The 21,628-nt window shown below is 35.7% G+C and overlaps 2 protein-coding genes across 2 annotated transcripts in view; one reads left to right on the top strand and one right to left on the bottom strand.

Annotated features, from left to right (window-relative positions):
• The window catches only part of EIF3E (eukaryotic translation initiation factor 3 subunit E), a 53,450-nt gene that overhangs the window by 13,460 nt on the left and 18,362 nt on the right, over positions 1 to 21,628 (top strand). Inside the window, exons 6-8 of the mRNA XM_004282938.2 lie at positions 4,786 to 4,911; positions 5,587 to 5,711; positions 21,422 to 21,548. Coding sequence (XP_004282986.1) covers positions 4,786 to 4,911; positions 5,587 to 5,711; positions 21,422 to 21,548 — 378 coding nt within the window. The remainder of the gene's footprint in view (positions 1 to 4,785; positions 4,912 to 5,586; positions 5,712 to 21,421; positions 21,549 to 21,628) is intronic.
• LOC105748701 (cyclin-dependent kinase 4 inhibitor B-like) lies at positions 14,010 to 14,452 on the bottom strand. Its single transcript, XM_033411252.2, has one exon. The coding sequence runs from the start codon at positions 14,283 to 14,285 to the stop codon at positions 14,028 to 14,030; it is 258 nt and encodes an 85-aa protein (XP_033267143.1). The 5' UTR covers positions 14,286 to 14,452; the 3' UTR covers positions 14,010 to 14,027.

Below are 21,628 nucleotides of genomic sequence, written 5' to 3'. Positions count from 1 at the left end.
AATATTTACTGAATAAATCTATTATTCCTAATTTTAATTCAATATTTTATGCTGCATATATTCCTTGAATTTGTTCTAAACAGCTGTGGAATTCTAATGATATCTGAAAAGATTTTATGCTTTAATAGTAACTTTTTTCTATTTACTTCTGCCCTCAGGTATTAGACTACAAAGCTCAATTTCTTTTCATTATGTAGGGAGTAGATGAGTTTAAATAGTACTGCTAGAAAAAATCCCTAACCTTTTTTTCTTCATTTGTTTACTTGACAAGTTTCCTAGATTCATTGTGTTTGTTAGGGAAGGAGAGTTGCATGAAGCCAAAGGAAAAATCAGGATTTCACATTGACAGATTTCTTTCTTATTCTGCCTTCTGTTTAGGTAATTATATTAATAAATGCCTTCTAAAGTTACCAAAATTCTCTTGTTTTAACTAGCGTCTCATTTGAGAAATTATAATTTGTTACTTTGGATTAGTAAGCAAGTACCTACATCTCTGATATCTCTAGTTAACTCTAGAAGTTGGGAAATGACCTCTTTAAGACAGGGACTTTTTGTCTTCCAACCTTGGAAGAGTCCGTTCTTTCTGTCTCTGTTTTCTGGTGCCTTTTTTCTTTTAACCCCGCAAGTCACAAAGACAAGACTCAATGGCTGCTATCTTTGGTTGTTCTCTAGGAAATTAAATTTTCCTTTTTTGCAAGTGAGGAAAGAGTTCAGTATTAATAAATCGAATAAATCCTACACTTAAAAAAAGTGCTTAGACAACTTCATTTTTTAAAGTACCATCCTTCCTTCAAAGAAATAAAGATTTCAGTTTATTTCCAAGTTTGATTTGAAAAAAAAATTATCCCATTTGTAAACGAATTCTTAATTTACAGTTTAGCTGTGGTTAGCTTGCAAGTGCATTGAAGGTAATGGGTGATGCTAAATTTGTAGCAGCTTATCAGAAAATTCCATCAGTTTTACTTTGAATATTATGAAGGATTTAGGAGAGCAAAAGTTGATTACTTTGGAAATGTAAACAGCTTAGACGAGGATTGTAAAATCAGAAGCCTGATATGATTACAGGTACATGAAAAGAGTTGGTTATTCATATCATTTGTTAATGCTGGGAGTGAATTTTGAGAATGAAGATTTAGTGTCATGTTAGAGTTCTAGCACAGTAAATTTATTGTTGCTGGTCAGTGAGTGAATGTGCCATTTTGCTAAGACATGGAAACTTAAGGTAACTGCTGGAAATCCAGATATTGAAACTCTTCTAGCATATCCACCCTTGAAAGCAGATTGGTATGAAGAGCCAACTGTAATGACATGGACTTGAGCCAGAGTAGTATGCATGAATCTTTTGGGGATTAAAAAACTTGCTACACTGCTGCAAAAAGCTTTTATCCTAACACATGTAACATATTTTAGTTTTAATAGTATTATTATGTTTATGTAGTATGGTTTCATAATTAGTCTGAAAATTTCTGCATGTGATAGGTATATACTTAAAAGTTTGCAGAGTTTTTGTATTTACTTTTGTAAAATACAAAGATCTAATTAAGTTTCCTGTCTTAAAAAATTCTGGGTTGATCTTAAGCTTTTACATTGCCTAGCAGATCTTATGATGGAACTCAAATGATGTTTAAGTGATTGAATACCATGGTCTGGATACAAAATTAATGTTTTACGTTAAGAGCAGTCAAAATGTAGTGATTGGATAGTGTTCAGAAATTAGGTGCAGTTCATTTTAGTTTTTGTCCCATCTTGTGCCACAGAACAATTGAGTTACGTGGGAGTTGGTTACTTCATGTTGGCATATTGATAAAGGCTAACTAAGCTAAGTTTAAAAATGGATTATTTACTTTTGATTAAGATAGACACCACTAATGAAATCTTGTTAATAGCAAAGATAAAAATCCTGTTTTGGATTTGGGATAAATAATGTCAATGTTTTTGCTTATTAGTTATTTAATTTTACTTTTTTGCAAATGGCCTGTTTTCATTTCTTTTCTGGTGGTTGATTATTCTTTTAAATCTATGGTTAGGGAAACATAAGCTATGAAAGAACCATTGTAACTATGATCTGAGATTAGAATTTGACTCTCTGAGTGACCTATTGTAGGTTAGTGTTGTATAAATTAAAGCTGTATGACCCTAGAATCTACTTTTATTTTTAAAAGACTTCATGGCTTTTAGAATACACCAAGTGCTTAAATGCACCCTATTTGATTGTGAAGCTTCTTTGAATCATGCTCTAAGAAATGCATTAATTTGAATTGAAATGGTGGGGCAGATTTGTTAGGAATTTTTGAACACTTTTGTTTTAAAAGTTATTAATTTATAACTGTATTGTAATTAATCACTGTATTGTAATTATTTTGTTAAAATTTGCCCTCACTGTGGCCTTTGGTCTGGCTCCAAAATATAACCCCTCTCCTCATCCAGCAGCTATTTGAAATAAAAGTGATTTTAAGATGCTAGGACTGTTGGTGATCATATTTGTGTGTGTGTGTTTCACTCAGAATTTAAAGTTTATCTACTGTAAGTACTTGCCATTCGATTTAAAGGTACTTTCCCTTGACTCAAGAAAGCTTGAGTAATGATTTGGTGAAGTTTTAGGCTCTTGACTGAAGGTTTGGATCTGATGTACTCTGATAATGTCACTATAAAAGACATCTATTTCATATCGATTCTCAGATATATTTTTATCCCACTTTAACATCTAAAATTAGGACGTGTCCTGAATTGACCTAAAATAATATACCATAAAATTGATGACATCTTAGATTCAATGAAATATTAGTACTTAGATTTCTTTGTAAGGATAAAACGTTTTATCCTTTGTAATTTGAACAATAATTTTATAGATTTTTATATAAGGTTTTTTTGATTTCGGTGAGTTTTGACAAATGCACATACCTGTACAACTACCACCAAATCAAGATAAAGAATATTTCTGTTACCCAGAAAGACCCCTTGTTCCCCTTTGCAGTCATACCTCATCTCTGGTTCATCCATTGGTCTGCTTTCCATCTCTGTAGATTAGTTTTGTCTGTTCTAGAATTTCATGTAAGTGGAATGATATATGTAAGCTTGTGCCTGGCTTATTTTGACTAGCAAGTTTTTTGAGATTCGTTTATATTATTGTATGTATCAGAAGTTTGATTCTTTCCATTGCTGACCAGTATTCCATTCTATGAATATACTGCAGTTTATTCATCTATTGATAAACATTTGGATTACTTCTGGGTTTTGTCTATTTCAAATAAAGACATGAATATTCATATACAAGTTTCTTGTGGACACACATTGTAATAATAATAAGAACTAGTGATTTCATGGTTATGTTACAAATTTTAATTTGCAAATTTAGTCTCTACTATTTGCCTGTTCTGAGAGTTTGCTAAAGTGTTTTCCTGTACATTTGAATTAATTACTGACATCAAAGGAAGAATTTCAGTATAGGCAGAGTCTGACTTAGGTATGATTTTGATCCTCATAGTTTAGGCAACCTATAATACTCTGATATAATCATTTCTATTCTCATTATCATTGTGGTAATGACTCACATTTCCCAAGTTTTTATCATGTGTCAGATGATGTTGTAATCTTTTTACATGTATTATGTAATTTAAGTCATACAACAACTGAGGTGGCTTCTGTTACTAGCCCCATTTTATAGATGAGGAAGCTAAAGCACAGATGGTTCAGCTGCTTATAGTAAGTGGTAGAGCCAGAATTATTGGTGGTTGGATTTCCAGTCCTGCCCATATGATTTTATTTAACTTGTAATTATAATATGTACCAATAGTACTTTACAATTAATAGTACCATGTAAGTGCTTCAGTGAAAAATTCAAAATTTCAGCTTGGGGTATAGAAATGTTTTCTCCCTCCAGTACCCTCACTTGCTTCTGCTGCTTTAGCACAGTTCAGAGTCATTATATCCACTTTCTTTGCCTTGTTTTGAGAGTCCTGCTTTACTTGTTTTTGTTATTAGCCTAGTCCTTATAGGTGTTTGGGTTTATGACCCACTTGCATCAATGGCAAGAAGAGATAGAGTGACCCTCATTCCTCCTTTTTTGTAGGGTTAAGACTGCAGTATGAAATTTTATAGCTTTTATGATTAGAAGTATAATTTTCAACAAATTATGCTCTCCGTGCATCAGTTCCCCTCTTTAAAATAGGGATAAAAATCATTATTTACCTTCCAGGGTTTTAGGGTTATATAAGAAAATGAACTTCTGTTTCTCAGTACATATTCCTTTGGTAATTATTAATGTTATTAACCAGTAGACCTGCTTTTTTTTCTCTCTATGACCTCTTCCATTTATATCATAATTTGGAAGTTTTTTTGTTCTGGAAATAATTTTTCTAAATTTTAGATGAGACACTCAATTCTTGATTTTCACATCTTCACTCCAGGAATTTTTAGCAACAAATTGCCTCTGAATCTAACTTTGTTTGCAAAGTTTTGAGTCCCTAAAATTTGATTAATTGTGTATAAATGGTCTGAAATGGGTTACACGAAAACACTGGTGCTGTATCCTAGTTTTAAGTTATTTATCTTCTGATCTAGACTGACTATCAAAGACCTGAGTATTTTTAGTAAATCAAGTTAAATGAAATCTATTTGAATCAGCTTAACCAGTGTGATCCAAATAAGGGCTTATATAACTGGAGTTAGGGGAAGAGTGCTATAGACCTTTTAGTAGGCCCGAGGGATATGTAGGGTATAAAATATACATTATCTTTTTTTCCTCCAGAGTATTCAGAATATAATTAATTATGATTGCTTAAACAGGTTCCAGCAACAGATAGAAATGCTTTGAGTTCACTCTGGGGAAAACTGGCCTCTGAAATCTTAATGCAGAATTGGGATGCAGCCATGGAAGACCTTACACGGCTAAAAGAGACCATAGATAATAATGTGAGTTACACTTTTGCAGGGTGATTTTCTGAAATTTCTATGTATCCTTCATACTTCCTGATAAGGAGAACACTGTGTACTTTAAAAAGGAAGGAGGAAAAGGAGGGAGACTAAACTAAAATGTTGACCTGATATAAAAATCACAGTGGATTAGTGGCTTGATTAGTTTTACTGAATCTCCTTGAAGGAAGCTGTCAAACTTCTTTTGGCTCTTAGAGAAAATAACTCAGTTTTCATTTTTCTTAGAGCTGTGGTGCCTCTTTGATCTGTTCCAGTGGAAATGACATAATACTCTTAGTGCCACCCATTATTGAAAGTCTAATGCAGAAGATGACAGTTTTCATCTACTATTAATGTCTAATAAAACTTATTATGAAGTGTTTAATTTAGTCCTTGCTTATGAAATGTTTTCTGAAATGTGTATAACTTGGAGCCTCTGTAAAAATGGCTTAGTGGACATTGTTGAATTTGTCTCTGAGAACAGGGAAATTTTGAATGTCAGGGGTCATGCAGAGAGTAGAGTGGTCTGGGGGATTGGACTTTGATCATAATGATCACTGTGCATGCTTTAGAAGGTTCTCATTTAAAATAAAATTCTGAGATCAGGCATGTTTATTCCCTTTCATCTTTTTCATATATTAATATTTCCTATGTATACCTTTTTTAATCCTTTAGTCTGTGAGTTCTCCACTTCAGTCTCTTCAGCAGCGAACATGGCTCATTCATTGGTCTCTGTTTGTTTTCTTCAATCACCCTAAAGGGCGTGATAACATTATTGATCTCTTCCTTTACCAGCCACAGTAAGTTATTTCACTGTATAGTTTTGACTTTAATTATGTGAAATCAAATAGGATTTTTAAAATTTAAAATGTACTTCTCTCTAACATTTGAATTTGTTGTCACATTTTTTCCCCTCTTCATGTGGTAGATTTGCTTGTTAATTGAAAAAGCTTACATGTAACTCTTAAGTAAATTATTTGATAAAAGTATACTCTTAAGCCCTTTAAAGTGCTATTTAAGTTTGGTCCCTGGGCCAGCAGCATCAGTATAATGCAGAGTCTCAGGCCTTATTCTAGAAGAACTAAATCAGAATCTTCAACATAAGAAGAACCCAGGTAATTCATGTATACATTAAAGCTTTAGAATTAAGGCTCTAGGCCATATTATTTGGAAGGAAGATACACATTCCAAGAGAATTCCTTTTATATCTTCTTTGTTCCATCATCCAGCTTTTGGTGATAAGAAATTCACTGCTTTATGAACTAGACTGTTCTACTGTTAGCTAGAAATCATTTTTTAAAATTTATTCTTCCATTTGAGGTCAATGCCTCTGAATATTCTATTATTTCTTATTTGGTTGGAGCAACAGAAAACTAGACTGCTTTATGAAAATACTTCAGATACTTGAAGATAATTTTCCTTATTTTTCTTTCCTTCAGGCTAAATATCTCTAGTTTTATTAAGTAATGTAGTTTGTCACATTCTTCAGTATTTTGGCTGCTGTTCTTAGGTAACCACCAGTTTATCCACAGCTTTTTAAAAATCTGGATCTTTAAAATTGAAAGCTTATTCTAGGATTGTTATCTAAGCTTTATAGATTACAGTGGCAATATTAGCTCCTATGACCAGTACATATACTTATATTAATTTAGCCCAAAATTGCATTCTTGGTATGACTTATTGACTGCATTGTTGGTTAAGTCTCACATAACACTTTGAGCCGTATTTTTGTTATTTTTAACTCAATTTAAGATGGAGATCCTAATACATTTCAGTTGATATCTGCTTATTGTCTGTCAAATTAAGATTTTAACATTTTTTTCTAAAATGCATATTTAATTTACAGAAGTATAGTTTAGGAATAGATGGTGTAATACCCATCTAATAGAAAATCAATGAACATTGAACAGTGTATTTTTAAATTTCTTTGTAATTTTTTAAGTCTTGAAAATAAGGTAATAATACGTTAGCGATATTTTTATATAAGTTGATGAAATATAATCATCTAAACTGAGTCACATGAATAAACATGTTCTTTAAATACTCCGTGTAGTAAGATTTTTGAGACTATAAAATATTTGACCTATTCAGTTAAGTTGTTAACATAATCATCTGAACTTTAAATTTAAGAGAAATGAAGTTATTGGTGGCGATACAGATGAAAAATATTTGCCAACCAAGAATTGCCAGTGATTTTTAAATGTAGAAATGGAGGGGTTTTGTGTTTTTTTTTGATGTGGACCATTTTTTAAAGTCTTTATTGAATTTGTTACAATACTTTTGTGTTTTTGGCCACGAGGCATGTGGGATCTTAGCTCCCCAACCAGGGATTGAACCCACACCCCTGCATTGGAAGTCTTAGCTACTGGATCACCAGGGAAGTCCCAGGGAGCCATTTTTAAATGGTTTAAATTGTGTTTTCTGCATTAAATGCTAAATGTTTGCCTGAATCTGTCAGATAGAAGCACTTTTATCAGAAATATGCTTGGCTTATTTTTTGTATTAACATTACAACTTCAGTATTAATGTATTTAGTTAGTATTTGCATGACACGCAGGTCCAATTTGTTAAAACTGAACACAGGCAAAGAAGTTTTCGTAATAGGAAATTATTTCGGTCTTCCCTTGAAAAAACAAAACTACATGGCATTAAGTGAGGTAGAAGATGGTGATTCCAGCATTAAATTTTAAATGTAAATTATAAGAGATAAGATTTTGTAATTTACATGGTATTATAGTTATTTCTTCTTTTATTAGAGATGTTCAAGTATGCCTTCTAGATTCACATTATTCACTAATGTGAACATAAAAGCTTCATTCTGTCTGAGCTGTTGTTCCTCCTTTATTGAAGAAACCCTATTTTGTGGGAAATCTAAAAATTTTAAAGCTATATGTTTTACTGTTTGCTGGATGCTATGATAGATTGTAATCTGGAAAGTTATATATAAGTTGTAGTCCATATGTTGCATTAAGTAAAAAGCTCTTGGGAAAGGTTAAAAAAGAAAAGCCACTGTGTACTAAAGTAAGATCCTACAAGGGTGGTATTATTTTGTTCTGGCTTTTGGTATAGGAAGCATGCAACTTTATTTTTACAGTATCCTAGGGGTTGATTTGTGAAGAACAAAGCTGAACCAACCTCAAAAAGACTGAGTATAAAACCAGAAAGCCATCATTATTTGCAATGAGAAGTGCTTAGAGGACTAAGTACATGAAACATGACCAGATTGTTCTGACCCTATAGGTTTAATACATAGGAAGCTGTAGAATACAGAAGATTCCTTTATGAATATTTGGAATCAGAATAGAAAATTAATTTATGTGACTGGAATGTTTCATGGCACCATCAGATTAAGCATCGGGTTAACATTTCCATTTCCACAATAGGAATATCCTTGTCATAAGGACCAGATCATGAACATTTTTTGACATGTTATGTCACCCTAAACATTTGGATGGGCATTTCCAAGATTTGCTTTTTACTTCTCTTTTTATGATTCCATTTCATATCAGTATCTCTCACTTTGTTCCTATCTTCCTTCCCTGTCCCCCTATGTTGATTTAAATATGTTAGTATTTTGTATCAAGTTCTTCTCAAGTCTTCCTGATCTGGTAGTTTTCTCTTACTAAATTGATTAATATCTCTCTGCTCTGGTGCATTGTTTATTTAATCCTCTGAGGGCCGTCTTATTTCTGTTATACTCTGATTCTTGAGAAGTACCTTTTTCATGCACCCTTTGGGCAATCATTATATTTTAGAAGAGGCTTTTTTATTTGTGATACTGACAGTTGCAATCTTATGCAGTAGTTGAGACATACCAATAATGGATGAATCTGGAGTACCCAGAAAAATGATTGGTAAAACATTGCAAGAAATTTGGGGATGTTGGTGAATATAAAATAGTTACATACCTATCTTTAATGTTAAACTATCCGTGCATCTTATGAAAAGAGATGTTTGATGAGAATTTCAAACTCAAGAATTAAGGGTATATTTCTCAATATTTATGGAGATTAATCGAACATGCATTCAGGAGATTAAAAGTAACATTATTATGTAGTATTTTGCCTCCCTCCTGAATAATACAGCCTGTACGATTGCCTTATGAGTTGATTGATATCCCTAGAATCATGGCTGGGAGTAAGAGCCTTCCCTGAATGAGCAGATTTGACTCAAACATTGGATACTGTAATAGTTGGCTCTAATCTTGATATCTAGTAGGTGGGTTAAGGATCGATAAGGACAGCTCTTCTTGAACTCAGTCATAGGAATCCCTAGGCATTGGCTTTCCATGCTACTGCTTACAGGTAGACTCACTCTGCTGAAATTTTTTTTTTGATAAATTTATTTATTTATTTATGGCTGCATTGGGTCTTTGTTGCTGCGTGCAGGCTTTCTCTAGTCGCGACGAGCGGGGGCTATTCTTCATTGTGGTGCATGGGCTTCTCATTGCGGTGGCTTCTCTTGCTGCGGAGCATGGGCTATAGGCACGCAGGCTCAGTAGTTGTGGCTCGCGGACTCTAGAGCACAGGCTCAGCAGTTGTGGCTCACAGGCTTAGTTGCTCCACGGCATGTGGGATCTTCCCGCACCAGGGCTCTAATCCGTGTCCCCTGCATTGGCAGGCAGATTCTTAACCACTGCGCCACCAGGGAAGCCTTCTGCTGTAGTTTTTGCAGTTACATATGTATCCAGAAAGGAACATTAAATTCAACTGATTTTTTAAAAATATTTTTAAGTAATGAAAGGAAGTATACAAACAAGGAAAGTGAAAATATTCAAGCCCACTGTAAAAATTCTATAATACAAATAAGGGGGAAACAGTATGGATTAATCCCTGACAACCTTATGGCTTATATGAAATCAAAACAATATATTTAATTCGTTAGTAGAATCATTTATTATAGATATTAGAAATAGAAAGGTAGTTCAGTTGAGATTGCAGAAAATTTTGTTAAAGATAAAAAATCAAACTTTTATAAAGGAAAACAATGCAAAAAAGTAGATTTGTTTTTTAAATTTTAAAGTAAGATAAAGGTTCATGGTCATAGAAATATAATTAAAATAACAACTTAGAATTAAGACAGTTAATTATCAAGCTGTATTCTACAAGTAGGCTTAATGCCTTCATTTGCATTTCCATGGTTCATATGCAAAAAAGACAATACCTTATGCCATTAAAAATCTCTGAATAAATTTTTAAAACTAGAAATTTTATAGCATGTACTTTCCGGACACAAAACAGTAAAACTAGGAGTTATTAAAAGTTTTATAAGTAACTGAATCAAAGAAGAGATTAAATGTTGATAATTATGAAATACCTGCCAAAGCAGCACTCAGAAATTAATTCATAGCTTTGAGTACTTGTTCAACTTTTAAAACCTTGAGTAAAAAGTACAGAAAAATGGAACAAAGGCACTGAAAATAAAATTAGTAATATATTAGTAAATGTTGAAATTACTAATTTTGGAGCATTAAAAGAACTAGGTGTACATGGGGAGATATTCTGCATCCAATTTTGCGAGGCAAATAGGACTAGCCCTATTAGAACATTCAGTAAGATCCTCTTACCCCCTCCAAGACCCAAATCAGATATACACAGTGAGGAGAAAAAACATTGGATGTTGAGAAGAAAATAATACTGACATCAGAATTATCTTTGGCAATATTATTGTTACTGGTGAATGGTTCTTAAACTTTTTAGTCTTGAAACTCTTACACTATCAAGAGTTTTTGAGTGTAGTTTTGTATGTGTTGGCTAAATTTATTGATATATATACTGTATTAGAAATTAAGAAATTCTAAAATATATTTATTAATTGACAAATAGTAAATTGATTATAGTTATATATATTCTTATGAAAAATAACTTTAAAAAACCAAATTTAGTGATGAGTGGCATTGTTTTACATTTTTGCAGACCTTTACATTTCTGGCTTAATTGACAGCTAGATTTTCGTGTTTTTTTTCATATCTGATTTTCATTCAGTCTGTTGTGATATGTCATTTTGTTTGAAGGATAAGAAGAAAACCAAGCCTCACACATACATGTAGTTGGGAAAGAGAGGTGTTTTACTAGCCTTTTCAGATAATTGTGAATATCCTTTTTTGATCATACACCAGAACTCAACAAGTAGTAATTTCTTAAAAGGTACTGAAATGTGGGATTTGAAACCATATCATTCAGTTTTTTGGATTCTAAACTATACTAGAATTCTAAACTATATTGGTTGATTTTGCAATTTAAATGGATCTTTTACCCATGCATGATTTTTTGACCGTATGCATTGATTGTTTGGGAAATACTGGTTCAGGGAGTTATGCAGGTATTCCAACATATGCAGCACCATTATACAACACCAAAAAAATCACATTCATTAATTTCACTACTAAACCCATTAGAAAAGGCTTTTCAAAAAGTATTGGATAATAGTCAAACTCTTGATGACAGATACAGATTTTCCAAAATTTTACCCTTTTTTTGAAAACTGATTTTTATCATTTGTTTTTATTGAAGGATAGGCTCAACTTTATTATCTGGAAAATGTCTGCCAAATACTCAAGTCTGAATGGCTTTGGTTTGACTGTCACTCCTTCAAGTAAAAATAGTGTTCTATGAGAAAAGCAGCTGGTTCACCTTGCAACTCAATCATTGAACATGTACTTTTCCTTAAGACAACCATGACACTGTAGTGTACAGCAGAAGATCTTTTACACACTTCCCATTTTAGTCATACAGAATATTAAAAAGATAAGTATGCACGGGTTGAAATTTTTGAAAATTAATAATTTGTACTGCCTAATCAAAGATATAGTTGAAATTGGCTTTTTTTTTAACTGTAAGAGTTTGGTTATTAATAACAGTGACTATTATAGTATGATGTCACTACCGTGGTTTGTGCTAAGGTACCAGATGATTTCATTTTTTGTTTACAGTTCAGCGATTTTTAGTTACTTTACCAAGTGGTGCAGCCATCACCATAAGTCAATTTTTGAACATTTTCATCCTCACAATAAGAACCCTGATGCCATTTGGACTATTTTTTTTTAAACAGAAGTAGCTTGTTCGCAAAATGTGAAAAAGAAAACTCAGTAGTATTACAGTTTTTTTTTTTTTTTTTTTTTTTACATTATTGAATTCTGAATTTATTTCACTTCCAGATCTTGCAATGAAGGTCAGGTAGTAAGATGTGTACAAACCTTGGTAATATTTTAGATTTAGATACAGAAATTAACACGTATATTTTTCTGTAATTGTAAAATAGAGCCAGAAGCAGGGTTCATGTATATAGAGCTATATTTGCTTGCATGTATCCTTCAAAGTGAAATCTTAAACAGATTTAACAGTATATACTTCTTGTGCTGCTGATAAAACACATTGACCAAATCTGCCTACCAGGTGGATTTGAAATCTGAATTTACTTTTACATGTATTCATAAATTACTATTTCAGTGCAACCAGGTGGTACTTGATTTTCCAATAATGTATGATGTTTTGGTTTTGCCAAATATATAGATATATATATTTGCCGAATATATATATATATTTGCCAAATATATATAATATATATATAATATATATATGGCTGTGGATCTCACAGAACCCTATAGTACCCAACCACATTTTCTTGATTTAGTTTCCCTTAATATCAGGTTGTCATCAGATTCCACAATTTCTTTAAATTAGGAATGGAATCATGTTTTAAGCCAAAATCTTGGAGTCCAATCTCAATTTTTTTTACATTAAAACAGTGAAATATCAGTTATTCCAATGCTGTAATGTATCAAGCAACACTGGAAATTTAAATCCCCAAACAGTACACCTTTAGTTTGTTCAGCAGATATTAAGACATTCCGCGAGCCATCATCATATATTTTCAACAGTTTTATATTCAATCTACTCTTAGCAACGCTTTGGGAAATATCCTGAGATAATTTACTGGGTAAGTGCATGGATCTTCTAAAATACATTTGTAATATTTCATTGTTTGATCCCCTGAGACTGTAGTAAAGGAAACAGAAAATTTAACAGAGAAATAAATAGGTTAAGGATCAAAGCAATCTGGGCGTTGCTACTGTGCTATAGCTTCGTGTAAAAGCTGTAGTTCTTCCTCACCTCTTTCCCAAGGGCCACGAGTTACTTTGTTATTTAAAGTCTCCGTAAGTAAGACTGCTATTGAAGAACCACCCAGAAGTACAAAATATCACGAAATCTTTTCAAGTGGCAATTTACAGGGGGCTCTCTGTATCCTACCGTTCATAGATTAAACAAATCGTTACAGTTAACTGCCTACCTACAGTTGCTCTCGCTACAATCCCCGACTTCAGTCTGTGCGCGGACTGCTGGAACGCCGCAAGAATCTCGCCTTTATTTAACAACAGCAAACGAGCGCCCCTTTCGGAGAGCTGTTCAGAACCACCTTGCCCTGGGGACTTTAGAATAAGCAGGCAAGTTCGAGGTGGCTTCCGGGTCCTCTCTTCTCCGTCACTATCCGGTGTAGCTGGGCGCGAGTCCCCAAGGCTTCCAGTATGGAGCGTTTTGCACGTGACCTGCTCTGCTCCGTGCAGCTTGTAAAGAAAGAGCCCACGACGACCGTCATCATCGCTTGGTCCTCCGTCTTCAGCTTTGCCCTCATATCCCCAGGGCCTAACGCCTGACGTAGGGGCTTAAAGGAGGGGGGTCTTTCAAGGTCAATGGGGCGAACGTTATCACCTGCCTCCCACCCGAATGCCAGTCACCGCCGCCTCCCACTCTGCCCCAGCATCTTTTGTGTGAAGATTCGCAGCGCTTGGGTTCCTTCGCGGATTTCTTCATGTGCCACTTTTCGCCAGAAAACCCTGAAAAATAAACCTGGGAATTCCACATTCGGCTCCTAAATCTCGCTGGAAATCCATTTGCCCCACCTCTCTGCGTTTCACTTCACGGTGAGTGTCGAGGGCTGCATCCAGAGAAAAAAAGAGAAAAAAAATTTCTTCCCGGTCTGCCCCTCCTTCCCTGCGGGGAATCAGGTCGCCCAGGAAGACTTCCGCCGCTCCACGTTTGCAGACCTCATTGAACTAAGTTGGGGTGAGGAACTGGAGAGAAAAGAAAAATCGTTTGGGGCGGCTGTGGCAAGCGCCATCAGTCTCCCTCGGCCGCGCGCAGGTAGCGGGCGACGTCGCGGTGGCCCCGCTCCTCAGCCAGGTCCACGGGCAGGCGGCCCCAAGCGTCGCGCACGTCCAGCCGCGCCCCGGCTCGGTGCAGCGCCACCAACGTGTCCAGGAAGCCCTCCCGGGCGGCGTCGTGCACGGGTCGGTTGAGGGTGGCGGGGTCTGCGCAGTTGGGGTCCGCACCGTGGAGCAGCAGCAGCTCGGCCACGCGGGCGCTGCCCATCATCATGACCTGCCGGAGAGAGCAGAGCGGTCAGGACCGGGGTGGGGGCAGGTAGAGTCTTCTCAAAGAAATACCTATTCATGATCCAGAGACTCTTACAAGCCTCAGGAGTCTAGTTAAGCTTCATTTGCTGACGCAATACCATCCCCCCCCACCCCCGGCCCCAGCCCCAATTATACTCTCAGTATTACAGTTTTAAAATTTCACCAAAATACGGTGCTTACCATTTTCACTTGCCATAGGGTCAGGTTGCCATCGTATTTTCTTCCTCATTAGTAATGTCTTAATGACTTACTCTGGTTTTTGCTTGATTCTAACTTTTTTCGCGTGAGAATACACCCAGTTGGCTTGACAGATCATTGTTTCAGCCATTTTCCTAGGTTGCATATTCTTTAAGTAGAATAGCTTCTAGTAAGTGTGTAATTTGCATTTGTATGTCTACAGTCAGTATGCATTTTTCAGTTGTCTCTGATAGGTAGTAGGTATTAATGGAGAAAGTATCATATTTTTCTGTTTTTAATTTCCAGTAGCACAGGAATACAATTTAATGTGGTTCACTGAGTGTATGTTAAATTGATAGTTTATATAGATTGTGATTTCAGGCTTTTTTTAAAATACGAAAGTACTGTTGAGATAATTTATACTTTTGTCCTTGAAGTGAAAGTTTAGATGCCAGTGCAGGTTAAGTCTCTTACATCATATATATTATCATTTCTGCCATAATTTATTCTGAATCCAAAATGGAGATGATTTACACATTTGAAAAATGTTGAACTTTTAAATGTAATATAATATGTAAGATAAAGTATCAAGTGTAAGCTAGAACAGTGTTCGTAGGCTATTAGAGATGAGGCTTTGCCACCAAATGTAGATGCTATTAGGGAGAAGAATGCATTTGTAATACAATGCCCTAGTTACTCTCCAGTTGTAAAAAGAAAGATTCAAAGTTCAGTTAGCAAAAGAATGTTTAATTTGTTTTCTAAATAAAGATATCATAAATATCCTAAGAAATTTCAAGTTTTACTGTTAACAGTCAACTAGATCGTGTCTAGAATTTGTCCTGATTTACCCTCTGCCTTTATTTTTCCTAAATTTTCTAATTGTTCCTGATAAGAAAACTTTTTCATGCAGGTGTTTTACCTGCTTTAGCTCAGGATGATCTCTAAAAATCCATCCTCTGCAGTTCTACTAAGTCTTGCCTTTTTGATTTTTTAAGCCTTTCTGGAAGTACCTTTCCCTTTTTTGTACCAATTCAAAGCCTGCCTGTTTTTCAAGCTCCAGCTCAGGTTTACTTCTACATGAGGTCCTGTATATTGTGCCTACCTTATATTGATAATTTGGAATTTAATTATTTACTGTCTTTTTTAAAAAACTTATAATTGCCTTATCTCCCCAACTAGATTATAAGCATATTTGAGAGCAGAATTTTTATTCTTTATGTCCTTATAGTATCCCCCATATAATACTTAAATATTTTTTATTTGGTGGCATATTTTGTCTTATCCTTTGATTTCTAAATGTTCTGACTTACCATTAGAAAATATTGTAGAAAAAACTTCCATAAAATTGTACAATTAGAGCAGGGCTGTGCTAGAGGAAAAATAAACATTTTTACTTAACCATCATGAAATTACACTTCCAGACACAGTAAATACTGAAGCTCTTGTTTAAAGGAAAAATTAATTTTAAGTTAGATTTCAAAAATAGGGGAGGTATAGCCTCCTTTCTTGCCTAATTTATAATCCAAACAAATAACATAACAAGTAGTTTAAGAACCTACTTAGCTAAATACAGATGTATTATGCATGCTAAACACACTGTAAATATATAACACTTACCAGTGAGACCTCGAGAAGTTAGAGTCCAGTGAAGATGAAAATTGATTTGACTTTTAAATTTTGATTGTTAGAGATGAAAGGAGGTGGATGATAACAAAGAGAAGTAGAACAAAAGAGTACAATGGTTATGTACAGGCTGTTAAATAACTATATCTATGGTTTTGCTTTTGTTCGAACTAAATATATAATTACGGATCCTACAAGAGTGTGAAGTAAGGTAACGTCCCCAGAATCACCCTTAATCCCCACTCCCTTCCTTTATATATTGATCTATATACATAACATACATACATACATACATAGGAAGGATCACTTCTGCCCTAGCATGTTTCGAAGTCAGCCATGGTAATGCTGTATACCAGGAGTCTGCAAACTATGGACCATGGGCTAAAACGTCTTGTGGCCCACTGCCTTTTTTCTTATGGCCTGCAATCTAAGAATGGCTTTTACATTTTAAATGGTTGGGGAAAATAATGAAAAGAAAAATATTTTGCAATGTGATAATTATATGCCATTACAGTTTTAGTGTCCATAAATTTTTATTGGAACACACATTTATATATGGATATATCTACACACACGCACACACACACATCTTTGGCTGCTTTTGGATTGTAATGGCAGAGTTGAATTGTTGTGACAGAGATCATATATTATTGCACTCTCCCTGCCTCACTCTGCTACTCAGTGCTCTTTGAATCCCAGTGACGCTGCCCTTGTACCTGGACAAAGTTTCAAGTGCCATGTGTATCACTATACTGCAACATTTTACTTCTTTTAGAAAAGTGGACTCAAATGTGCTTAAATGTTTTTTTTAATAAATGTATTAATTTATTTATTTTTGGCTGCGTTGGGTCTTTGTTGCTGTGCGCAGGCTTTCTCTAGTTGCAGCAAGTGGAGGCTACCCTTGCAGTGCACGGGCTTCTCATTGTGGTGACTTCTCTTGTTGCATGGTACGGGCTCTAGGTGCGTGGGCTTCAGTAGTTGTAGCTCATGGGCTCTAGAGCGCAGGCTCAGTAGTTGTGGTCACTGGCTTAGTTGCTCCGTGGCATGTGGGATCTTCCCTGACCAGGGCTCAAACTTGTGTCCCCTGCATTGGCAGGAGGATTCTTAACCACTGTGCTACCAGCGAAGTACCAAATGTGCATAAATTTTAAGGCACAGTGCAGTGGGAATTATTTTGTTTCAAATTAGAAAGCAAAGCATTGAACTGACAATGTAGATATGCTAAGAGAATACAGTATACCTCTACATAACCAGACTGTAAGCACTCATTACAATATTCCCAACTGATTACAAAGCAACTGTCAGAAAAATTAGGAAATTTAAAACAGAAGATCTCATCACAGCAGAATTTCCTCACAAAAATTAATGAAAATGAGGCTTCAACCAAAGTAAGTTTCTGAGCGGCTCTTTTGTTAACCAGGTAAGGAAAGCCATTTACCAGTGGTGATTTTGTTAAATTCTGTTCAGTTGCAGTAGCCAAAGAAATATGTCCAGAAAAAATGAACTTGTTTAAAACTTTTAGCCTTTTGGTGAGAACAGCTCCTCAGAATTGAAAATGTTGGGAGCAGCATCAGTAGTCAATTAAAATATAAAGTATATGATTTTTAGTGGTTTTCCTGGGCTCTTGATGAGTTGAGAGATGTTTACCAATATGGCTAGTTGTTGGCTTGAGGAGTCAGTGATGGATTTGAAGTGACTGAAGAACATGCCTCTATGAATAGTCTGGAACAATTACAGGTGAAAATGTTTTCAAAATTGAGGAAACACTAATTTAGTACAGCCTGAAGTGGAATCTGCTAAGATGTGTTAAAACTTTTGGTGGCAAATATGTGTGGAGGAGAAAAATGCTTATTAGTTGAACAGATTTACAAAGCTTGTGAAAATGTGAGGTGTTCAAAGCCTATAGTTACCCATTGCATTGTTCATTTCCAGGTACTTTGTGGGGAAAATTCTTGAATCCATGGTGTATTACTGAACCATTCGTGTCAACAGTGAACTTCATTTGCTATTGTGGACTTAACTGTTCTCAGTCCATGAATTTTTGTCAGATCAATAGAATATCTTGATTTTTCCTGCTACCACAGTGATAGGATGGCTTTGCAGTGGCAAAGTTTTGTTGTGACTTTTTTGAGGTTGGAGCAAGACTGAAATTCTCCTGAACAAAAAATTGCCCTCAACCACTATTATCAAGCCATGAATGGCTCTGGACGTTAAGCTATAGACTTGATAATGTTTCTGAATTCAACCTAAAATTACAAATCAGAACAGTACTTATATGCAAAACTTATACTCTGGTAGTCACTTTGATAATGCCTAACATAGCATAAATCCTATGTCCAGCTGCTTTATACATTTTCCATTCTTTCAAAAGTTAAAAGAAGAAATGAGACTCTCATTCCCACACGTTTGTAGTGGACACGTTTTTTGGGCTCAAGTTACAATTCCAGAAAGTTTTAGACCTCATTGTAAGCATTGGGTTGGCCAAGAAGTTCATTCGAGTTTTTTTGTAAGATCTTACAGAAAAACTGAACCTTTTTGCCAACCCAATACAAAGGAAATTTCTGTATTTGAAAATTCATTTAACTGTGCAATTGAAACAGAAGCAATTTATCTGTAGTGTAATGATATGCTAAAAGGCAGTATCAAAAGAACTTAACAGAATTCTGTAAAAACCTTCCATAAAAGCCTTCCAAGTGATAAATATGCTCAATTAAAATCTTATCAATTGATATCAGAGGTCAAATATGTAAAATCTCGTTACAAATCAGCATTAACAGATAAACATTTGCAATAAATTTTAGTGATAGGGATCTCTAACTTTGAACACAGTTAAGCAAAGTTACCCTATTAAAGGAATTTTATTCTTCTCATTAGTAGACCTGAATTATAAAAAATTATAGTCAACTATTATATTTTGCATTTCGTCAGTAAAATATTTTGGAAATTTGTTTTCTTGTTACTTAGGTTATTTAGGTACCTGATTAATATTCTCAGTCTTGCCTCTCAACCTGCGAACCTAAAATATTCATTATCTGCTCTTTACAAAAATTTTGCTAACCCCTACCATATACTCACATAAGAGAGATGATTTTTTAAGGAAGTCATTCTCCAATAAAAACAGTGAAGTTGGGGCTTCCCTGGTGGCGCAGTGGTTGAGAGTCCGCCTGCCGATGCGGGGGACGCGGGTTCATGCCCCGGTCCGGGAGGATCCCACATGCCGCGGAGCGGCTGGGCCCGTGAGCCATGGCCGCTGGGCCTGCGCGTCCGGAGCCTGTGCTCCGCAACGGAACAGTGAGAGGCCCACGTACCGCAAAAAAAAAAAAAAACAGTGAAGTTACACGTGGTGCAATGATACAGAGAAAGGATAAGTAAAAATAAATGTTTAACATCATATAAAATAAACTTACAATTTTTTATTTTGTATGGAAAAATCTATGAATGAGTTTCATAAATGCCTACTAAAATTACCTACTTCAAAACTGATGAAGAACACCAGTCATGCTCTGCTGTACATGATGTCTCTGATAAGAATATTGAGGCAATCACTTGTACTGAGTGAACATTGCATTTAAAATTTTCTGCCTAAAACTCAGGCTTAATTTTTCAGATAATGAAACTTTTAGCTGATTTGTGTAGTTATCTTTTCTTAGAAATTGTTTTATTCTTAAGTGAGTGTTGATTATTTTTATACCTTACCTTTTTTAGAGGAAATTTAGGGAGGGCTAAGTGGGACTAGATTTTATTTGTTACGTTACTATCAGATTCTAGGGTCCTCTAAAGAGTTCAGACAGCATTTTATGGGGAATCTGCAATATGACAAAGTATAAAGATTTATTAACATTACAGTCTGGGAGAACTTGGAAGATAAGGTATCTGAGCTGGACCTTGAAGGATGGCTAGAATTTAGGCCTTTAGAGGGATGTGTTTGGAAGAGCAGTCCATATGGAGTGAGTTTTAAGAAGTGAGGGAAGCAAGAGGCAGTCGGTGGTGTGGTGGGAGATGCATCTGGATGGGTACTTTGGGACTTGAAGATTTAACTAAGAGAAATGGACTTTATTGACAAATGTTTCCAAGCTTGGCATAGTACCTGGTGGCTCAGAGGTTCTTACTGGATAAAAATTGGGGAGCTATATAAGGAAATTGAGCAGGAGAAATACAGGATAAACACTGAATGACAGAGGGTAACCAGCTGGGGATCATCAAAATAGTTTCCAGTCTTTCATCTCCTGAAATTATTTTTTTAATTCTTTGTGTTGAGTGCCTGATTCTCTAATTGAGTAGTGTTTTTTTGCACATAGGTTTTCACACATTTGTTCTTCTAGGGAAATGAAATCTTTTGAAACAGAATGACAGCATGTATAAGGGCCTTGCAAAATCCTCTTATTCAACAATGGTAATAGGATTATTTACCTCTTAAGTGAGTCTGTCATCTCACTCCAAATTGGGAAATACCAGCTGGCATTCTCATCATTTAGACTTTTTCTTGGAGGAGATGGCCCTTACAGCAGGGGTCTCCAACTCCCAGTCTGCAGACTGGTACCCGTCCTCGGCCTGTTAGGAACCGGGCTGCACAGCAGGCGGTGAGCGGTGGGCAAGCAAGCAAAGCTTCATCTGCCACTCCCCATCACTCCCGATCGCTTGCACGCTCGCATTACCGCCTGAACCCTCCCCACCATCGAGCACATTACTACCTGAACCACACCAACTCCCCCGCCGCCGCCCTCCCATGGAAAAATTGTCTTCCACAGAACTGGTCCCTGGTGCCAAAAAGGTTGTGAACCGCTGCTTTATAGTATTCATTCTTAAGTTTTTGCAATCCTAGTTTTCTGAAACAGTGCAATCTAATGGGCTGCTCAAGTGTTTTATTTTTATTCTTTTATAACTTAATTTTTTTAATATTTGGCTGCATTGAGTCTTCTTTGTTGCGCACGGGCTTTCTCTAGTTGCGGCGAGTGGGGGCTACTCTTCGTTGCAGTGCGCGGGCTTCTCATTGTGGTGGCTTCTCTAGTTGTGGAGCACGGGCTCTGGGCGCGCAGGCTTCAGTAGTTGTGGCACATGGGCTCACTAGTTGTGGCTCGCAGGCTCAGTAGTTGTGGCACATGGGCTTAGTTGCTCCACAGCATGTGGGATCTTCCCAGCCAGGGCTCGAACCTGTGTCCCCTGCATTGGCAGGCGGATTCTTAACCACTGCAGCACCAGGGGAGCCCCAAGTGTTTTTTTTTAAATCACAGGTGATTATAGATCTAAAAAAACTGGGTAAGTGATTAATATTAAGTAACTTTTATGTTTTTACCTTAGGTATCTTAATGCAATTCAGACAATGTGTCCACATATTCTCCGCTATTTGACCACAGCAGTCATAACAAACAAAGATGTCCGAAAACGCCGGCAAGTGCTAAAAGATCTGGTCAAAGTTATTCAACAGGTAAAAACTAAAATCTGTTGATTTTTAAAATGTGCCTAAACTTTAAGTCTAACCTCTTTTTCTGAAAAAGTAGGACTCTT

Source organism: Orcinus orca, chromosome 17 (assembly GCF_937001465.1).
Source record: "Orcinus orca chromosome 17, mOrcOrc1.1, whole genome shotgun sequence".
NCBI lineage: Eukaryota > Metazoa > Chordata > Mammalia > Artiodactyla > Delphinidae > Orcinus > Orcinus orca.
The sequence above is the reverse complement of the archived record's forward strand: the minus strand, read 5'-3'. Positions and strand labels throughout refer to the sequence as shown.

Bases quoted from the DNA above. Each gene is read 5' to 3' on its own strand.
- LOC105748701 (XM_033411252.2), bottom strand. From the start codon at position 14,285: ATGATGATGGGCAGCGCCCGCGTGGCCGAGCTGCTGCTGCTCCACGGT.